The 18,519-nt window shown below is 37.7% G+C and overlaps 1 protein-coding gene across 6 annotated transcripts in view; it reads left to right on the top strand.

Annotated features, from left to right (window-relative positions):
• ccdc141 (coiled-coil domain containing 141) overlaps positions 1–18,519 on the top strand; it is a 192,447-nt gene that overhangs the window by 140,720 nt on the left and 33,208 nt on the right. For 5 of the 6 annotated variants that reach the window (XM_062962957.1, XM_062962973.1, XM_062962964.1 and 2 more), the window contains exons 19-24: positions 3,816–3,956; positions 6,460–6,654; positions 8,874–9,057; positions 11,293–11,405; positions 12,251–12,379; positions 16,246–17,135. In XM_062962957.1, the coding sequence (XP_062819027.1) occupies positions 3,816–3,956; positions 6,460–6,654; positions 8,874–9,057; positions 11,293–11,405; positions 12,251–12,379; positions 16,246–17,135 (1,652 nt within the window). The remainder of the gene's footprint in view (positions 1–3,815; positions 3,957–6,459; positions 6,655–8,873; positions 9,058–11,292; positions 11,406–12,250; positions 12,380–16,245; positions 17,136–18,519) is intronic. The other variant, XM_062962994.1, reaches the window with a different exon arrangement.

Here is an 18,519-nt window from a genome sequence, read left to right as displayed (position 1 = left end):
TTCCACTGAGAACAAGAAAAGGGACAGCAGCTGCAGATCTTTTTACATACGAAGAATCTCTTCTGGAAAAAGGAGATCCTATTTCAACCATTTCCTCAATCAGAAGGGGAGCTTTAAAATCTTTTTATATGAACATGGGTAAATTGACATAAGGTAGGAAAAGGAATTTCATTTCTGGCTTATTACTCCTTCTAGGGACCACATCCTTTACAAAGAATAATAATGTCATATTTTAAAGAGACATTTAATGTTTCTTTGTTCTTTTGGGAGGAATAAAGAACTTCAACTAAGCCAAAATTAGTTACTTGGATGATCTGATATTCCACTAGGGAAGCTGCAACCACTGCAGGTGGGGTTAACTTAATAATGGTTATTAGAAAAACTTTCATGTAAACTGAGCAGCATATTTTGAAGTGGGAAGCTTCAAAGGTATTTATAACGCCTGTTAAAGACAGCACTCAAACAGAATGAGCATACAAGCTCCTTTTAGAGTGTACTTATTTTGGGATGATGTGAGTGTAGATCATGTGTCCAATATTTATTTAGGATGCTTTCTAGTCCAATCGAAGTGCTGATTAGCACTATGTACTTAATTTGTATATTCACAGCAGTTCTGTACTAGGCTAGAATGAACAGCCAATGCTCTGTTGTACTCAGATGAATGGGGAAACCTGATTGTAAAGTGCTTCCAAAGATTCATTGGCTTTCTACAGCTTGCTAGTGAGACTGAAGTCTCAGCCAGGATCTGTGTCTTGGATTCTCACATCCAGATCTTGCTTTCTTCTCAGGGAATAAGTCGGTAGACAATTTTCATCAAAGGCATGCCAACAGAAAGCAAAACATCTCATAACAGATACATATTTCTGGCTAAAGAACAGAAATTATGTCCGTCCTCAATAGAGGGAAGTAAACAAAAATGGCTCTGCAGGCATCTGTAATAGTGTGGTGATCCTATTTTTGGGTCTTCATAATTATCTGGTTTTGAGCAGTGAAGGGGCCAGGCTTGCTGGCAAATGCATATTAGGATGGTTGGTATGAAAATAGACTAATAGAGTGTAAGGCGCTCCAAAGCAATCCCTCCTAGCTGGAGGAGAGCGTAAATGGTATTTGTTCCACATTATATGACTTACAGTGTTTTTAAAAAATCACAATTTTATGCATCCCATAATAGGTGCATGAGCTAGAAAGAGCTCTTGGGGCTTCAGATCATTCAATGAGAATGTTGGCCCAGTTTTTAACTATTTTTTAAAGCAGATTTATTTCATGAGCATAATGAAAAAACAGATTAAAAACAAGACCGCCAATAGCATATTAAAATGATTCAAATATTGACTACTGCTGCGAAGCTGAAAGGGGATGTTATACAGCTGGAAAAGAATACAGAAAAGGGTAATCACAATGAACAAAGGTGGAAACAACAGTAACAAACTTCAGGGAGTGGGTGTGGGAGAGGGAGTATTTTAAGAAGGATGAAAATAAAAGTGTACAAAATTTACACAGTATAAAGGAAGTAGATAGACACACAGACAACCCTTTCTATAATCATGGAACCCAAGGTCATCCGTAGAATTGCTATATTGGAAGATTTGGAATAAATAAAAGGGAGTAATTTTTTTGGCACAGCACGTATTTAAACTGTGCCAAAAGGTGCAACAACATCAACAACGGGGAAAGATGCTTTAAAATGGGGTTGGATAACTACATGGAAATAATGCTATCAATGACTCCCCAAGAACCAGAATGCCTTATTTGTAGTCTGGTTGCTGCTGAACATGAGCAGAAGGATGCTATTGCATTCATGTCCTGATAGTGTGACCTTTCAATAGGCAATTGTGTGAACAAAAAGCTGGACTAGATCAACTTTTGGTCTGATCCCATTGTGACTCTCCTTACATTCTTATTATCTGGAGGGATTTTCAACAGTTACAAAAATGATCATCTTCTATATTGCGAGGGTGGAACTGACAGCTATTGTTTCGCTCTCAAGTTCCCATAATTCCTCATGGCCTTGGAAAGAAGGGGATTGAAAAGCACCTGTTGTTTGTTGTTCTTTTTCTCTCTGGCTCTCACTTCAGAGCGCAGTGATAGAGGGTTCAATTTACAACTCCATTCTCCCTTCTGCAATCCTTAATAACACTCATTTACTGTTTTCCCCTTTGTTTTACAACAGTGTGCATATTCCCTTTTCATTTACTATGAGTAGTTTTAGCTTCCCAGGAAAGCTCAGGCAGCATTGCCTTTGCTGTGCCCCTTGACTTGGGCATTCTAGTGAAATAGATCTGTATCGCTCCTGGTCCTTTCCAACTCCTCCAGAAGGGTTGCGTCTGCCCCAAGAATAGACCTCATTGTCAGCCCAGAAATGTTCAATAGTCACAACATTTCAAACTGGGAAACAAAAATATTTTCTGTAAATGGGACTCAAATCCACCATGTTGACTATAAGAAACTGCCTTTCTTCCTGTTTTGATACAGCATGTAGAAATCCTGGCGAAACATGGACCTGCTTCTAACAAACCAACCCACATATAACTTTGTAATGTTGTTGCTTTTGAGATGGCATTTAGTGCCATGACTTTGCAGCACAATGCTTACTTTGCCAGGGATATCCAAGAAGCAATTAATTCCTTTCTAAATACACCCTTATGAAAGTTCATGTGAATATCAAATTCAGTGAGCTAGAGCTTAATCACATTAGTTGTTTGGATTTCAGAAACTAGAGCTCAAATAGCAAGACCAATGAGAAAGCAGCATGTTTAGATCACAAAACCACCCAGCAAGTGGAGAAGAAGATAACCCGGAAAGAATAAATACCAAAAATAAATATGACCTGCAGTCCTGATCACAGATGGAATAGGAAGGTTCCAGTGGGACATTTAGGGTTGATTATCATATTGTTTTTAATTAAAATAATGAAGGAGGAGGCTTACAACCCTCTTCTGTGTCTAAAAGCAATGTGTACATGTTTACTCCTGGATCGTAGCTTATGGGCTTGGATCGTAAGTTTTGTGCAAATATGTGTTCTTTATGGCATTTGATTACAGTAGAGTCTTGCTTATCCAACATAAATGGGCCAGCAGAACGTTGGATAAGCAAAAATGTTGGATAATAAGGAGGGATTAAGGAAAAGACTATTAAACATCAAATTATTTTATGATTTTACAAATTAAGCACCAAAACATCATGTTTTACAACAAATTGACAGAAAAAGCAGTTCAATACACGGTAACATTAAGCAGTAATTACTGTATTTACAAATTTATTTATTTATTTATTATTCAGGCTTATATGCCGCCACTCCCCTAGGGCTCGAGGCGGCTTACAAGAACAGGCTAAAATCTAAAACAATTTAAAAATTAGCACCAAAACATCGCGATGTATTGAAAACATTGACTACAAAAAAATTTACTACTAAAAGGCAAACTGTGTTGGATAATACAAAACGTTGGATAAGCGAAGATATCTGCATTAATTATTTATTGGTGATGTTTTTAAGTACTTTATTGATGGAACTGACTTGTTTTCACAACCCTTGGCTTTCAGCCAAATAAATTACCTACACTACTCTTTACAAATTCTAGTTTACCTATTTTTCCCATGTACAAATTATCCCCATCTTTGAAAAAAAAAGTGTGCATCTGTCAAATCAATTGTTGAATGGTGAATCAGCACCTATGTATCTATCAGTTTCAATGGTTTCACTATGGAACTACCAATGGGATCCAGATCTTACTTTACTCAAATGCTTAGGTACCTAAGTATAGTTTTTAGTTCACTTTATACTGGTTTCACAGTTCTCCGCCTTTAATTTTTTCCAGATCAGAGAATCATTTAAAGATCTCAAAAAGAAATTCAACAACATGAAATTTAACTATAGCAAGAAAAGCGAAAAAGCAAGAAACCTGAAGACCCTAAGAATTCAAATACAGCAAGTTGAGGCATATTCTGAAAAAATGCAGGTAACAATAGCCGCTGAAGTACTGTAATTCATGCATAAGATTTATCCCAAAAATGTAGACATGACAGGCATCATTCATCAGGTATTTTTCCTACAGCAGCTGATGTAACAGAACACCAAAGGTCATATGCTCTTTTTCTTTTAGTAATTGGCTTAGGGATTTCTGGGTTTTCAAACTGGACCAGTTTTTAAATCTCTGTTTGTCTATCACCATTATCAGAGAATCATAGAGTTGGAAAAGACTGCATGGGCCATCCAGTCCAACCCCCTGCCATGCAGAAAAAGCACAATCAAAGAACCCTTGCCATTATATACATTATAATCATTATATTACAGTCCTGGTATATATAAACAATACCTGTATCCATTTTATTTTGTAAGCTATCTGGAGTGCCAATTTAGGGGGGAAATGGGGGCTTTAAGTGGAGCAGCAGCAACAGCTATGTTATTTAGATTGACAAAGCCCACCACACTAAACAGATTGCAAAAGCTGAATGTATAATCTGACTACAATTATACATTGGCACTTATGTGTAATGGCACACCCGAGCCTTTGGGAAAACTATAGTGTCTGGCTTTACTCAGGGGCTATATGTATACCTTCTGTTAAGATCAAGACTTTAACATACAGAGACACTTTAGGCAAGATGAAAGTTAACCAAAACAAGTTTACTGAAAACAAGATGAATAAAGGGTTAATTCCACCCGGTGCTATTGCAAGATAGCTTAAAACTTAGCTGGTCGTAGTCATCTCTCTGGAATCCTTGAAAGTCTTTTGCCTCTGACGTAAAGCGTTGGAATTGTACTTTATGAAGCTTGGGCTGACCACAAGCTTCTGTTGTCACTGGGACTCATGGTATATGAATACTGCTAAATTGCAGAGTTTAGTGCTAAGGATGCCTGTTTTGGATTGCTGGGCCTAAGATTACCAGACAGTGACCAAGCCTGTAATGACTGTAGCTCTGTTGCAGAAAGAAAAAGGGAGTCTAACAAGAGAACTCTGTAACAGGCCAATGGAACAGACCAACTAAGGCTAGCCTCTTGGGAGATTTTTATGCTCCACCCCAAAACTAATACAAATGGAGGCATCTACACTATTGGAAAACCTAAACAGAGGGAACTAAAGCAAAGGAGAGGAAAGACAGAGCCAAGACTTCACACTATGCATGTGTATGAGAGCTAACATCTAAAAAAACAAACAAACTCCTGAATATAGGCTTTAAAAATTGTCAAAACATTGGATTAAAAATCTTGTGTGGCTTTAAGAGTCAAATCATTAAAACATATGACAAACATAACTGTGGTTGCAGAAAGCACGATTTGGGCTGCAAATATAGCAGTTCCTGGGGATAGCAGAATTGGTGCCAAACAACAGGAAAAATTATAAATATTGAAACTTAGGCACAGAGATTCAAAACCTCTGGGAAAAGAATACATTTCTAGTGTACATTTTCCCTCTATTAGATAGTACAGTATGCAGACAAAGTAAGGTAGAGGGGCCATTGGACCAGCGGTTTCCAGACCAGCAAATGCTCAAGCAGGGCATCAAGTCATGGATGTCTGGTAAATATCTGGCAAGGTTTGCTGTATCAGCCAATCTATGCAATGTGCAAAGTGGTATATCAGAGGTGAGGTCACATGTATCTGTCCAACCTTCAGGGTACCGATTCTAATAGAGATGACACAACACCTTGGTAATGGTATCAGGGTTATATGGAAGCCATTTATGAGCTCCATATGTAAAATCAGTGGCAAAATTAAGCCACCAAATGTCCAAAAATGATTGTGGGTGAACAATTAGAAAACATAATAATTATATGTAATGTGTGAAATTAGAATAAATAGAATAAATAAAATTGAAAGAGGTGTGTTTTTCATAACACTTTGTGAATGAAAGGAGGGGTGGGGGAATATAGATTTGGGAATAGATATAACAACATAATTTTAGTATGCTTTAAATGCATTGCAGGCCTCTGTAATGTCAAAAAGCATTTCCATGTGTTTCCCCAGTCCTTTGGAGTGGGTTATAGCACAGATTAATGGTGTGTGAAATGACAGAAATCGGTTCTGTTTTTGTTCTGTTTCGTTTTGAATTCTGGGTCACCACCGCCCCCCCCGCCCCCCATGCTGTTTTTGGGAAGTTTCCGGGAGATTAGGAAGTGGGCTGTTCGGATTTGTAATTTGGGATCCGGAGTTCTGTTTCTGTTTCAGGAAGAATTTTCCCAAAAACAGAACTGGGGAGGGGGGGGGGACACCCAAAATTCAAAACGAAAAGAAAACAGGCCAGATTTCTGTTGTTTCACTAGCATAGATACATGGATGGTAACAATTGTCACTTACAGAGGCAAGTACACCACTAGTTCCTGGTCCAAGTTTTAGGTAGTTGTTGAAAACTGGAACTGTATCTTATTTCTTGGCTGACATTACACATAACACCCACATATACAGATTGAACACACTAACAATGTTGATAACATTTATCATCATTATTTTCTTTGGAACAGGTACTGAAAAAGAAAGAAGAGAATTTAAAGAAGAAAATCTTAGATTCCCTGCCAGCATTACCTAATGATAAAGCTGGCATACTTTCTGAGTCAATCAGTGAACTAGAGAAGCAACTGAGTGAATTTGGCAAAAATATGGAAGATTACAAGCAAAATTTAGACCTCATGGAACACCTACAGCAGCTGATGGAAGAGGTATAAAAAGACATAAATGCATGTTGTGGTTGGGATAAAAGATCAGTTCTGAGATATGGGAGAAATGTCTATGAATGTGCAGTGTCAGTGGTCATCACTTTGCATTTTGAAATGGTAACAGATCTTACTGAACAGGCCTGGTGTTAAATGAATATACCTCTTTCCCATTTATCCAACTCTTAATTTACCCAACTATTTACACTCTGAATTTTAGGATTTTTTGTTTTATTTAAATTTATAAACCATTGTTTCGATTTTATGGAGTTTTGCAAGCTCGTTTATTATAATAATCAACTTCAGCCTAATAACACTGAAAATACAACTTCCCCAGCTATGTTTTCATAAAAGGATATACAGATACATTCTAATATGGAAGTATTTAAATGTGCATCTAATTGAAAAGCAATGCAGTGATGAAAAACAACGTACATCTTTGGGTATTCAGTTACACATGTATCAGATTTACAGTCACAAACAGTGCATGATTCAACAAGTGATATATATAGTAGAGTCTCGCTTATCCAACCTTCACTTATCCAATATTCTATATTATCCAATGCAGTCTGCCTTTTAGTAGTCAGTGTTTTTATAGTCAATGTTTTCAATACATTGCGATGTTTTGGTAATTACAGTAATTACTACATAATGTTACCATGTATTGAACTTCTTTTTTCTGTTGATTTGTTGTAAAACATGATATTTTGGTGCTTAATTTGTAAAATCATAACGTAACTTTCTGAAATCCCTCCTTATTATCCAACATTTTTGCTTCCCCAAACGTCCTGCCGGCCCATTTATGTTGGATAAGTGAGACTCTACTGTACAAGGAACCTGTTTTGGGACTGAGAAGGCCTGTTTATGTAGCCAGGTCAGACATACAGGGATGAGGAGGTTAAATGGCATAAATGAAGCAGCAGCTGTATCATAATACTATTACTAAAAGTAATATCAAGAAGAACTACATAAAACCTACCAACATTTTATAACCATTTTTCAAATGTTATGGGATCAGCAAGCCCAGGTGATAATTTAAATTAACAGATAATTCTTACAAAACAAAGCAGGCTGTAAGACTTGCTGTAATAACTCAATGCATAATCCTATAGTTAAAGTGGGGGAAGAAATGTAGCAATGTTTTCAATACTGATATATTCATTTCAACATGTGTTTTTGTGGATTTCATTCCACCCATCCAATATATATTATATATTTATACTAATTTAAACTATGTTTAGTAATTGAACCAAATGTGGAGGCTGTGATAAATGTTAGCTCAATTTGATAGCTACTTGGTGTAGAATGCACACTAATGAATTAATTTTGGCCAAATCTGATATTTCAATAGTTTTACATACTGAATGTTCTTGTATAATTAGAAATCAAACATCAAACATCAATCCCACTTCCCCCGAATTGATGGCTTCGCTTTATAATGTATAGCATCGGTTATAAAGCAAATCTAGAATACTATCATTACTACTACTTAAACTTATGTTTGATTTGTATCATTAATGGAACAACCTTGCATAAATTCCCAACATATATCTCACCATGAAACAGATTGTTAATATTCGTTTTGTGTTTTCTTTCCTATCTTAAAGAAATATAGTTCAAAATTACACTTTTTCTTTCCCTCAAATCCTGCAGGTATATATGAGAAGATGCATTTTTCTGATTCACTACTTTCCCATTTAATAATAAAGCCATTCAACTCCCAGTTGTGATTAACTGCATAACCAATCTGAATTTCATAATACGTCAAACAGCTATATCTCATTTTAAAAAACAAAACAAAACAGCAATCCCCCCAACCACACTTCAGCGATGATTAGAAGAAATATTTGACACATTTTATATGGTAGAATGAATATGCACTACTGAAAAAAATGGTGAACGTCCTAATATCAATAAATGCTGACAGTCATCTTAAATCAGCATCAATCATCTATGTGTGTATGTATTAATTCACACATATACATGCAGACACACACATATATGAATTCTGATTTAAGATTATATATATATATATCTCCTACCAATATGGTGACATTAACATAAACCATCTGAGATTGTCAAAATTCATCCTTGAACACTGATATCCACTATATTTTAGGATGGTATTCTTTGTTGCATAGGAAAATAATGAGACAAGTAATTTGCATTTGCTTGAACTACATTGTTTTGTACAATGGGATTTTTGTTTCTTTTTCCCAATGTAGTGCCAGTTTTGGTGTGAAGAAGCGAGTGCTACAGTAGTTAGAGTTGAAAAATATTCAACAGAGTGCAAGACGAAGGAAGCAGTAGAAATACTACACAAACAATTCAACAAGTTTGTTGAGCCTATGGTTCCTCAACAGGAAGAAAGAATTCAAACAATCACTAAACTTGCAAAAGACTTATATGGTAAGTCTTAGATCAGTGGTTCTCAACCTGTGGGTCCCCAAGTCTTTTGGCCTACAACTCCCAGAAATCCCAGCCAGTTTACCAGCTGTTAGGATTTCTGGGAGTTGAAGGCCAAACCATACGGGGATCCACAGGTTGAGAACCACTGTCTTAGATGGTTCATTACTTTGGAAACTGCAAGAGTGTTCCTGAGGAGAGGAAAGAAAAACAGAGCTTTAATCATTCCAAGATACCCTTTTTTCAAAATAAAAATATATTAGATACCATAATACGCATTTTCTCAACAGGGATGAAAAATATATTTGAAAATATATGAAAATTGTGAAACAATGTGTTTCTCGAGGTCAGAAGACCAGATGAGAACCCATAACTGAAGGGAATCTTCACAGGTTGAACTTACTCTGTGCAAAATTCATATTTTTTCCAACAAAAAAACCCCAACCTTTTCTACAGAGGAAACAGACCTATCTGTGCAGAAAATGCTGGGGGGGGGGGGGGGTTGCTTTAAAAAGAGATGCTGTTCCCTGCAAAGAAAATGTAGGATTCCCTTAATAATACCATATACAATTTTGTGCAAAAGAAATTCTCCAGCTACAGCATTTTCTGCACTGAAAACAATATTTGTGTGCATTTTAACATATTTATAGTCAATATGTGATTTTTAAGACTGCATTTTCTTGGGGTCTGCTTTTTCAATCATTTAATTTTAATTTATACAATGTCATTGATACTCTATGTCAACCTCACACAAGTCATAACAAAGGAAATACAGAATGATAGCAATCAGGAATCACAGTGTGCTGAGCAACAGCGATAGCTCTATTCAAACTACATGTTGGAAATAATTTGTTTTAAAATGCTTTGTCAAAATAGTCCAAAATTAGAAGTTCATTATTTTAGTTCTTTAACATCATTCCCATTCTTTCTGAATAATTTAAATGACTCTTATCAATTTGTTACTCCACATTTCTAGTTTAGTTTTAACAATCTGAGAGAAAACTGCATAAAAACTGGGAAATCTTACATACAGTGTTCCTTCACTACTTCGCAGTTCAATTTTTGTGGATTTGCTGTTACGTGGTTTTTCAATAAACTCTAAAAGACTATTATAAATCATAAAAATGTACAATTTACAGGCTAAGGAAGGGAGGAAGGAGAATCCAAGGGGACAGAAAAGGAGCCCATGCAGCAATGAGAGGAGAAAGCGATTTATCAACACACGATTGGTTGATAAAGACTTAAAATAGTGTATAACTAATAAAATAATGTATAAATATTAAAATAAATATAGCATCCCTACTTCGCAGATTTTCACTTATTGCAGGTGGTCCTGGAACGTAACTCCCGCAATAAGGGAGTGAACACTGTATATACAGTAGTCTCACTTATCCAACATAAATGGGCCAGCAGAACGTTGGATAAGTAAATATGTTGGATAATAAAGAGAGATTAAGAAAAAGCCTATTAAACATCAAAATAGGTTATGATTTTACAAATTAAGCACCAAATCATCATGTTATACAATACTGTTGACAGAAAAAGTAGTTCATTACACATTAATGCTATGTAGTAATTACTGTATTTACGAATTTATCACCAAAATATCACAATGCATTGAAAACATTGACTACAAAAATGCGTTGGATAATCCAGAACGTTGGATAAGTGAGACTCTACTGTAATTGTATTATAATATGGAAATGCACTATATATAAGAACAGGAAAGATGTCAGAGGCAGCAAAGATCCATAATCAGAGATTCAGGATTTCACTACACAGAGCTATATGTAAACAAACAAACAAACGTATCTGCCCTAAAGCAGGAGTTGGCAAAGGGCAATTCTTGAAGTGTGTGTGATTCACTCAGGAGCATTTTTATGGCTCACTGGGACCACTATCTGGTTTTGCTCCAAAATGCCAAAAATGAAATCTAGGGGGTGGCATTTCCACCATGTTTAGAGCCTTACTGGACCATTTATTTCCTCAGAATATCCCCAAATGACCCCCAGGAACTCAGCAATGCCCCAGAGTATGCTCCTGTGATCAGTGTGATCAGGTGCAATTTTTGTGAGAGCAAGTGCAATTGGGGGTATGGTCCACCAAGGTCTTCTGGGGGGTTAATGTTCACAATTGCTCATTCCTGCCCTAAACATAGGCATGTCCTTATGCTTCGTCAGGCTAGTGCAAAAATAACGCTTGATCTACCACCATGTTTCCCTCCTCCCCAAATTACAGGTATTGAAGAAGGAAAGCGGTATGTTGAAAAATTAGGAGCAAAGTACAAAGAAGTTCTTGATTCTGTCGGTGAACTGTGCAGTTCCTTAACAGAACTGGAAGACAAGCTGGAGGTAATTCTTTCCTTCCTGTTAGAGAAAAAGATCTTGGATATTTACATATCCATCCTATGAATGTCTGTACCAGAAGCGAATGTTTAGAATCCAACTGCTGAGCTAGAATTGCCTTCTGACCTTTCAGAAGAGATTAATATTATCATTGAAGAAATGTGTTGGCATTAAAGTGTCAAGAAAAGCCACCACTGGTAGATGTGACAGGGCAGCATTATACGAGAGCTTTTTGTTGCATCCAGCTGGAAATATGTCAGATATGGACAGGACTTCAGAAGACATGACAATTTACCTAGCATATTAAGGAGAAATGGAGAATGGTTAGGTTCCATCACTCTGACATAGTCATGGAGATCAGCTAGAGCCATTCAGATAATGGCCGTTCTGATTCTCACTGGGTTCTGTGGACAACAGGACAAAAAAACAGTGAAAGATCTACAATTTGGGATTCAGTGGGGTCTAATTATGTTCTTTTATTTATTTATTTTCGTATATTTATATGACAGGCCCCGATTATTATAGAAAAGGCAAAATGCTGACAGGGCTGGGTTTCATCATCTTTAATGGTGGGTGCCAATTGTATGATAACTGGATCATACAATTTCTCATCTTGCTTTGGTTTTTATTTATATTGCATTGCTTTTTATAGTTTTGTAAGCAGCTTTGGTTGGAGGGCCTCTCTGGTAGAAAAGTGGCCTATAAATGTTGGTAAAAATAGAAGTGTCAAGCGTGGATATTAACAGAGGGCAATTGTGTGCATACTTTAAATATGTATACAACTATTTGACAAGTCAGATACTATTTTTATTGCTTGGCTCAGTGCAGTAGCTCTTCCTTTCATTTAACAGGAGGACCCACAAGAGGGAAAACTAGCTAATTCTGATCATTTTGATGATGATATCAAAGCAGAAAAAGAAAAACAGAAAGAGAAGATTGATCAAGAGGATATGAAAGACAAGTCAAATGAGCTGGAGCAGGTTTGTGAACATTTTTTCTGTCTTCAGTTTGTGTTCATGAAATCAGGGCTATTGAATACTGAAGTGAAGAAAGAAATTCACCCACATATGTCCCCGATGGCACAACAGGTTAAACCACTATACAAAGAAAGGTCAGCAATTCGAATCCGTGGACTGGGGTGAGCTCCCGCTATTAGCCCCAGCTTCTGCCAAACTAGCAGTTGAAAACATGCAAATGTGAGTAGAACAATAGGTACCACTCCAGCAGGTTAAACTGCTATACAAAGAAAGGTCGATAGTTCAAATCCGGGGAGCGGGGTGAGCTCCTGCTGTTAGCCTCAGCTTCTGCCAAACTAGAAGTTCAAAAACATACAAATATGAGTAGATCAATAGGTACCGCTCCAGTAGGAAGGTAACAGCGCTCCATGCAGTCATGCCAGCCACGTGATCTTTGAGGTGTCTACGGACAACGCCGGCTCTTCGGCTTAGAAATGGAAATAAGCACCAACTCCCAGAGTTGGACACAGCTAGACTTAATGTCAGGGGAAAACTTTTACCTAACCTATTTATATAGTTGTTTGTATAGTAAAAAGTGGGGAAATTATTTGAAGAAATAATCTTGTCTAGTTAGGTACACAGTTTTGCCACACGTACTTGACTCTTTAGCTTTCCTAGCAGTTAGGTTTAATGTGCTGATTCTTTATATTTATGTCTTACTTTTAGATGGAGCCAGACACATTAGCTCAAAGCCCATTTATACTTTGAGTCAGAAAAAAACAGTTATTTCTACCATTGCTCTAAAGGTTAAGTTAAGAAACGGTTTTCTTTTAAAGAGATGATTAATCACATTCTAATTTTGCCTGAAATAAGTGTATGGCCCACAGGAAGAATCAGGAAAAGGTTGAGCTATGGAATAACATTCAGATTTTGACATTTTAAAATCCAATATACTTCCCGTGATCTTAACTCTCTCCTGGAGAATATTATAATATTAAATAGTAATTACATTGATAACAAATCTTTATTAAATTCAATAACAGAAGTATGGTGATACTTATTTCTAATATACTTTTGTAATCCAATATCAGCTTTCCAGACACTTGAAAAATGGACCCATAGTCTTTTAAAAGCATGTAAAATTCACCTATACCATACAGAAATGATAAGAGCTTGGAGGGACATGCCTGGAGGACATCAGGTTTGAGAAGAGTGACCTCAAATGATGTCGTAGAAGCCCTTCATGAGATTTGAAGGAATACATGCCCATTCTGCAAGTGCTCCTCCCCACAGTACAGACCATGATTAAAGCAGATCTACACTGACCCCTTTTTTCAGGACCAATCTGGCATGGTCTCTGACCTCAGTGCCAAGCCCAGTTTGATGCTGCTGGTCAGGCACCCTTACTATCCCCTCCTGTTCTCCTTGGTATGGCAGCTTCCAGGAGCAGTATGGGTCCTGCTGGTCAGTCTTTGCTTGGAGTTATGTTGGTTGAGGTGCCAGAACAACAAGGATGGGGAAAGGAGGAAAGGAGGAATCACTTACCTAATCGCCTGTTTTCCCTGGCCAGCATCACCCCAGGTGACAACTAACCAGCAAGATCCAGATCATGCCCAGACACTGTTATGACAAGGAAGAATGAGATAGAGAGTGCCATCCCATGTCCCCAATCTGTCTAAGCTCAGCAAACACTGGACGATGGTGTAACTAGCTGTTGCGGATAGTTCCATCTTGGAAGTGACCTAATTGTTTGCATGTCACAGATTGCTCTGAAGCTGGCATGGGCAAACTAAAGCAGCCCCCGGATGCTCACCTCAGGCCCTCCTCATTTTACCCATTCTCCTGGCATAAGGACATGGTGGCTTGCTGTATCCTTATGTCAAAAAGACAGGGGAGGAAGTCACGCAGCAGTGTCCTCCTCCTGGCATAAGGATGGTGTGAGCGGCTTCATCCTTATGATGGGAGGATAGCTCAAGGAAGGCACGTGGCAGCTGAGAGTCCTCCAGAGCACTCTCAGACACCATCTGTCTCATCCTCCTCCTGGCATAATGCCAAGAGGACAGCTTGAGGATTGGGGGAGAAGGATTGGGGCAGTCAACATGTGTCCTGCCCCCTCATGCCCAAATTTGCTCATGCCTGCTCTGAAGTCTGGGATAGAATTCAAAATAATCTGTGACTTTGGTTAATGTGGGTCAAGACCGCATTGCACACTTTTGTCCCATGTTAAATAGGATCAGCTCTATGCTGATCTGGGCATCTATTTGTGCAAAGTGGTCAGTGCACATGTGCCGTAAAACATCATGAGACAGTATATTGAGGAGGATTAGATAATGAGATATCAGTACCAGGCCTCTGGTTGAGAACTGTGGTTGTATTTGGGCCGTGCTAATCCATGTCGGCCCAGCGGTCATCACTGGCCACACAATCAACCCACATGACTTTGTGAACTTTGGTTGGCTCCTGTAAATCAATATGAATGTCTCATGCTTAGGTTTTATGTCGTTATATAATTTTGCTTTCTTACATTTTAATTTATTGATGTTAGGTTCTAATTTTACGTTTACATGTGAGGTTATTCTGGATTATTTTGCCACTACATGTTTTGTTTTTAGTAAGGCATTGAATGTTTGCCTTTTTGTATGCTGGACTCCGCCCTGAGTCCCCCTGGGGAGATAGGGTGAAATATAAATAATGATGATGATGATGATTTACCTGCTCCATTTCCTAGGGTATTTTTCTCCTTCCTACTTTCCTCCCTTCTTTCCTTGATCCAAGAGTACTTATGAGAACTTTGCTTTCCCTGTTTGCTATTTGCCTTTTGAAAAACACGGCCTATTTTTATATCCATATAAAAACGATAATAAAACAATATATTTTATCACCCAGAAGAAAAGACAGGAAGTACAACTTTAACCTACTTTTTAAATTTTTTAACACATCTTTTTCTCTTTTTTCTGGTGTGGTCTCTTTTCTTCTTCTTCCATTTTTCTTTCTCTCTCTCTCTTTTTTTTCCCTTCTTCTCCCTTTTTTTCCACACCACCTCCCCCTTCCTTTTCACTTTCTTTCCTATAACCAATATTGTTCTCACCCTTTTTATGTTTAAAAGCACTATACAGTAGAATCTCACTTATCCAACATAAACTGGCCAGCAGAATGTTGGATAAGTGAATATGTTGGATAATAAGGAGGGATTAAGGAAAAGCCTATTCAACATCAAATTACATTATGATTTTACAAATCAAGCACCAAAACATCATGTTTTACAACAAATTTGACAGAAAAAGCAGTTCAGTACACAGCAATGTTATGTAGTAATTACTGTATTTATGAATTTAGCACCAAAACATCACAATGTATTGAAAGGATTGACTATTAAAACATTGACTACTAAAAGGCAGACTATGCTGGATAATCCAGAACGTTGGATAAGCGAATGTTGGATAAGTGAGACTCTAGTGTGTGTGTGTGTGTGTGTGTGTGTGTGTGTATAAGAAACTAGGCAAACACAATATATAAAAAAAGAAAAAACACAGCCTGTTTTTCATGATAAAAGTCAGGACAGAAGATACAAAATCAGCCTTGGAATGGCCTTTATTTTCCTCTTCCTACAGTAAAGTGTAACCGACCCACTCACCAAGCCCTTGAAATGGCACATGGTGTATGTTCAAAATGCTAGTAGTGTTTATATTTACTGGGCAAAATGAAATGCCTAGAAACAATAAGCTTGGTTTTGCAATGGAGAAACTGTAAACTAATTGTTTCTACTAGCAACCGATACACCATGTTATTTGTGCTGGTATTGTTCTTTCAGGAATTAAATTATCATAAACATACAAAAAAATCTGTAAACTGTGCTGAGTCTCCTCCCTTCCTCTTGTTCTGTTTTTAAGGAAGAGAAGATTTTGGCTGATACTTCAGTTATCTGTCCGGCTGGTGAGGATTCTGTTTCAAAGGACACCGAACTCTTGCCTTCTGCCAAAGAGGATAGCTTTCAGGCTGAATTCCTGGCAGAAGAAATGCCCTCTGGAGACGATGAATATGAGTGTATATCCCCCGATGATATCTCTTTGCCTCCGCTTTCTGAGACGCCAGAATCCAATCTTCTGCATTCTGAAACAGATCTAGAAGAGCCACCTTGCTGTAGCTCGCGGGGTCTGCATGTCAGCTCTTATACTGTGCAAATGCCGATAAATGCTGGCAGTAAAAGAATGGCTGGTGAATCTGATCCCTTAACCTCCGCTGCTTATGGTGACGTGCCTGGTCACAGAAAGGAATGTATATCAGATGAGCTAGATAGATTTTCCTCCTCGACCATAAGTTACCATTCAGAATGCAAAGTGGAATCCCCCGTTGCTCATAGTTCGCCAGAAATGCCTGAAGCCAGCCCTGTTCCCTGCACGCTCAAGACCAAGTCTTCCTATTGCATGACGAGTGAAGTGTGCCAGAGCCATTTGCAACGCCATAAACTTCACAAAGGCATGACAGAAGCACAGAGGCAATTGCATGGCATAAATAACTTTACTAAAAACCAAGATAGGCTGCATGCTTCATCCAATACATTCTCAGATCTCCTGTTTCAATCAGACGCCACCAGAAGCTGTCAGAGGCAGATGGTCACCCGAGAAGAGATTAAAAGTGTATCTGAAAAGAACCGCATGGTCAGCCTATCTGGACAGGCGCCTAACTTCTCCAAGCTTCTGTCTAATGTAACTGTCATGGAAGGTTCTCCGGTGACTTTGGAAGTAGAAGTAACGGGATTCCCAGAGCCTACACTGACCTGGTGGGTAGCTTATAATGATAAAACTTAAATATACATAGAGAAATCCCTATTGGGTCGAATATATCTGGGCACCAGTGTGAGAATCAGAGTGACATTTGCATATCACATCACATTTCCACATTTTTTTACATTTCCAGTTGAAATCCAAATTGATCATTGTCATGTCTATATAACGTAAGTCCCAAATGTGACCACGATAAGTTATTGAAAGACATCCAACTTGAAATAATATTTTAAGTATGCTATAAAATGGGACATGTTTCTTTGACGACAAGACATTCCAGTCACTTAAAAATCAGTCAGAATCATTTTCTAACCATGTGGCTAAATTTCACAATTTGCAGACCAATGTCTGCCTTGGCCACAAACTTGAGAAGAAAGTGAAGTTTGTTTTTTTTTACTTTGTTCTGGCCTTTATGTTTACCCAAGTTGGATGTATGTCCACCCAGGATTTGCCGTGGCTAAAACACTTCGGCTCACTCCTGGCAAGGCCTAAGTATGAGGAAAGGAGATATTTTTTTGGACCCAGACCTCTGGTTTAACATAAAGCCACATGCAATAAAAAAAAACTAAACTAAATTGTAAATTATACCTTTTTGGGAGTAATTGATTAAAACATTTGTTGGTGATAACAAATGCCTTCAACGGATTTCCCACTTATGGAAACCCTAAGGCAAGGCTATCACAGCAAGATGTCTTGAAAGGAGGTCTGCCTCTCTTAGGTTGAGAGTATGTGACTTTCCCAAGGTCACCCTGTGAGTTTCTTTGGCCAATCAGGGATAGAAAACCTGGTCTTCTGGATTCCCAATCCTATACTCACACCACTCCACCATGCTTGCTCTGTGGAAGCAAATTTCTCTATATTTATGGGGAATATTCTTGTGAGATCCAGTAGCAGCCATATATATACATACAGTAGAGCCTCGCTTATCCAACATAAACAGGCCAGTAGAACGTTGGATATGCAAAAATGTGGGATAATAAGGAGGGATTAAGGAAAAGCCTATTAAATGTCAAATTACGTTATGATTTTACAAATTATGCACCAAAACATCACATTTTACAACAAATCTACAGAAAAAGCAGTTCAGTGCATGATAACGTTATGTAGTAATTACTGTGTTTATGAATTTAGCACCAAAACATCGCAATGTATTGAAAACATTGACTACAAAATCATTAACTACTAAAAATCGACTACAAATAAAGATAGAATTGCATAAAATTGAACTTACAGTAACAACATTGTTGGAAGTTAAATCCGTAAAAAGTTCAATCCTGTGAGGATTTTTTTTTAAAAAAAAAAAAATTGTGATCCTTGCCTATCTAGAGAAATAGCTGTGGATCCGGACGGGAGGCAGACTGCGTTGGATAATACAGAACG

Source organism: Anolis carolinensis, chromosome 1 (assembly GCF_035594765.1).
Source record: "Anolis carolinensis isolate JA03-04 chromosome 1, rAnoCar3.1.pri, whole genome shotgun sequence".
NCBI lineage: Eukaryota > Metazoa > Chordata > Lepidosauria > Squamata > Dactyloidae > Anolis > Anolis carolinensis.
Note: the sequence above shows the minus strand (reverse complement) of the source record. Positions and strands in the feature narration are given on the sequence as shown.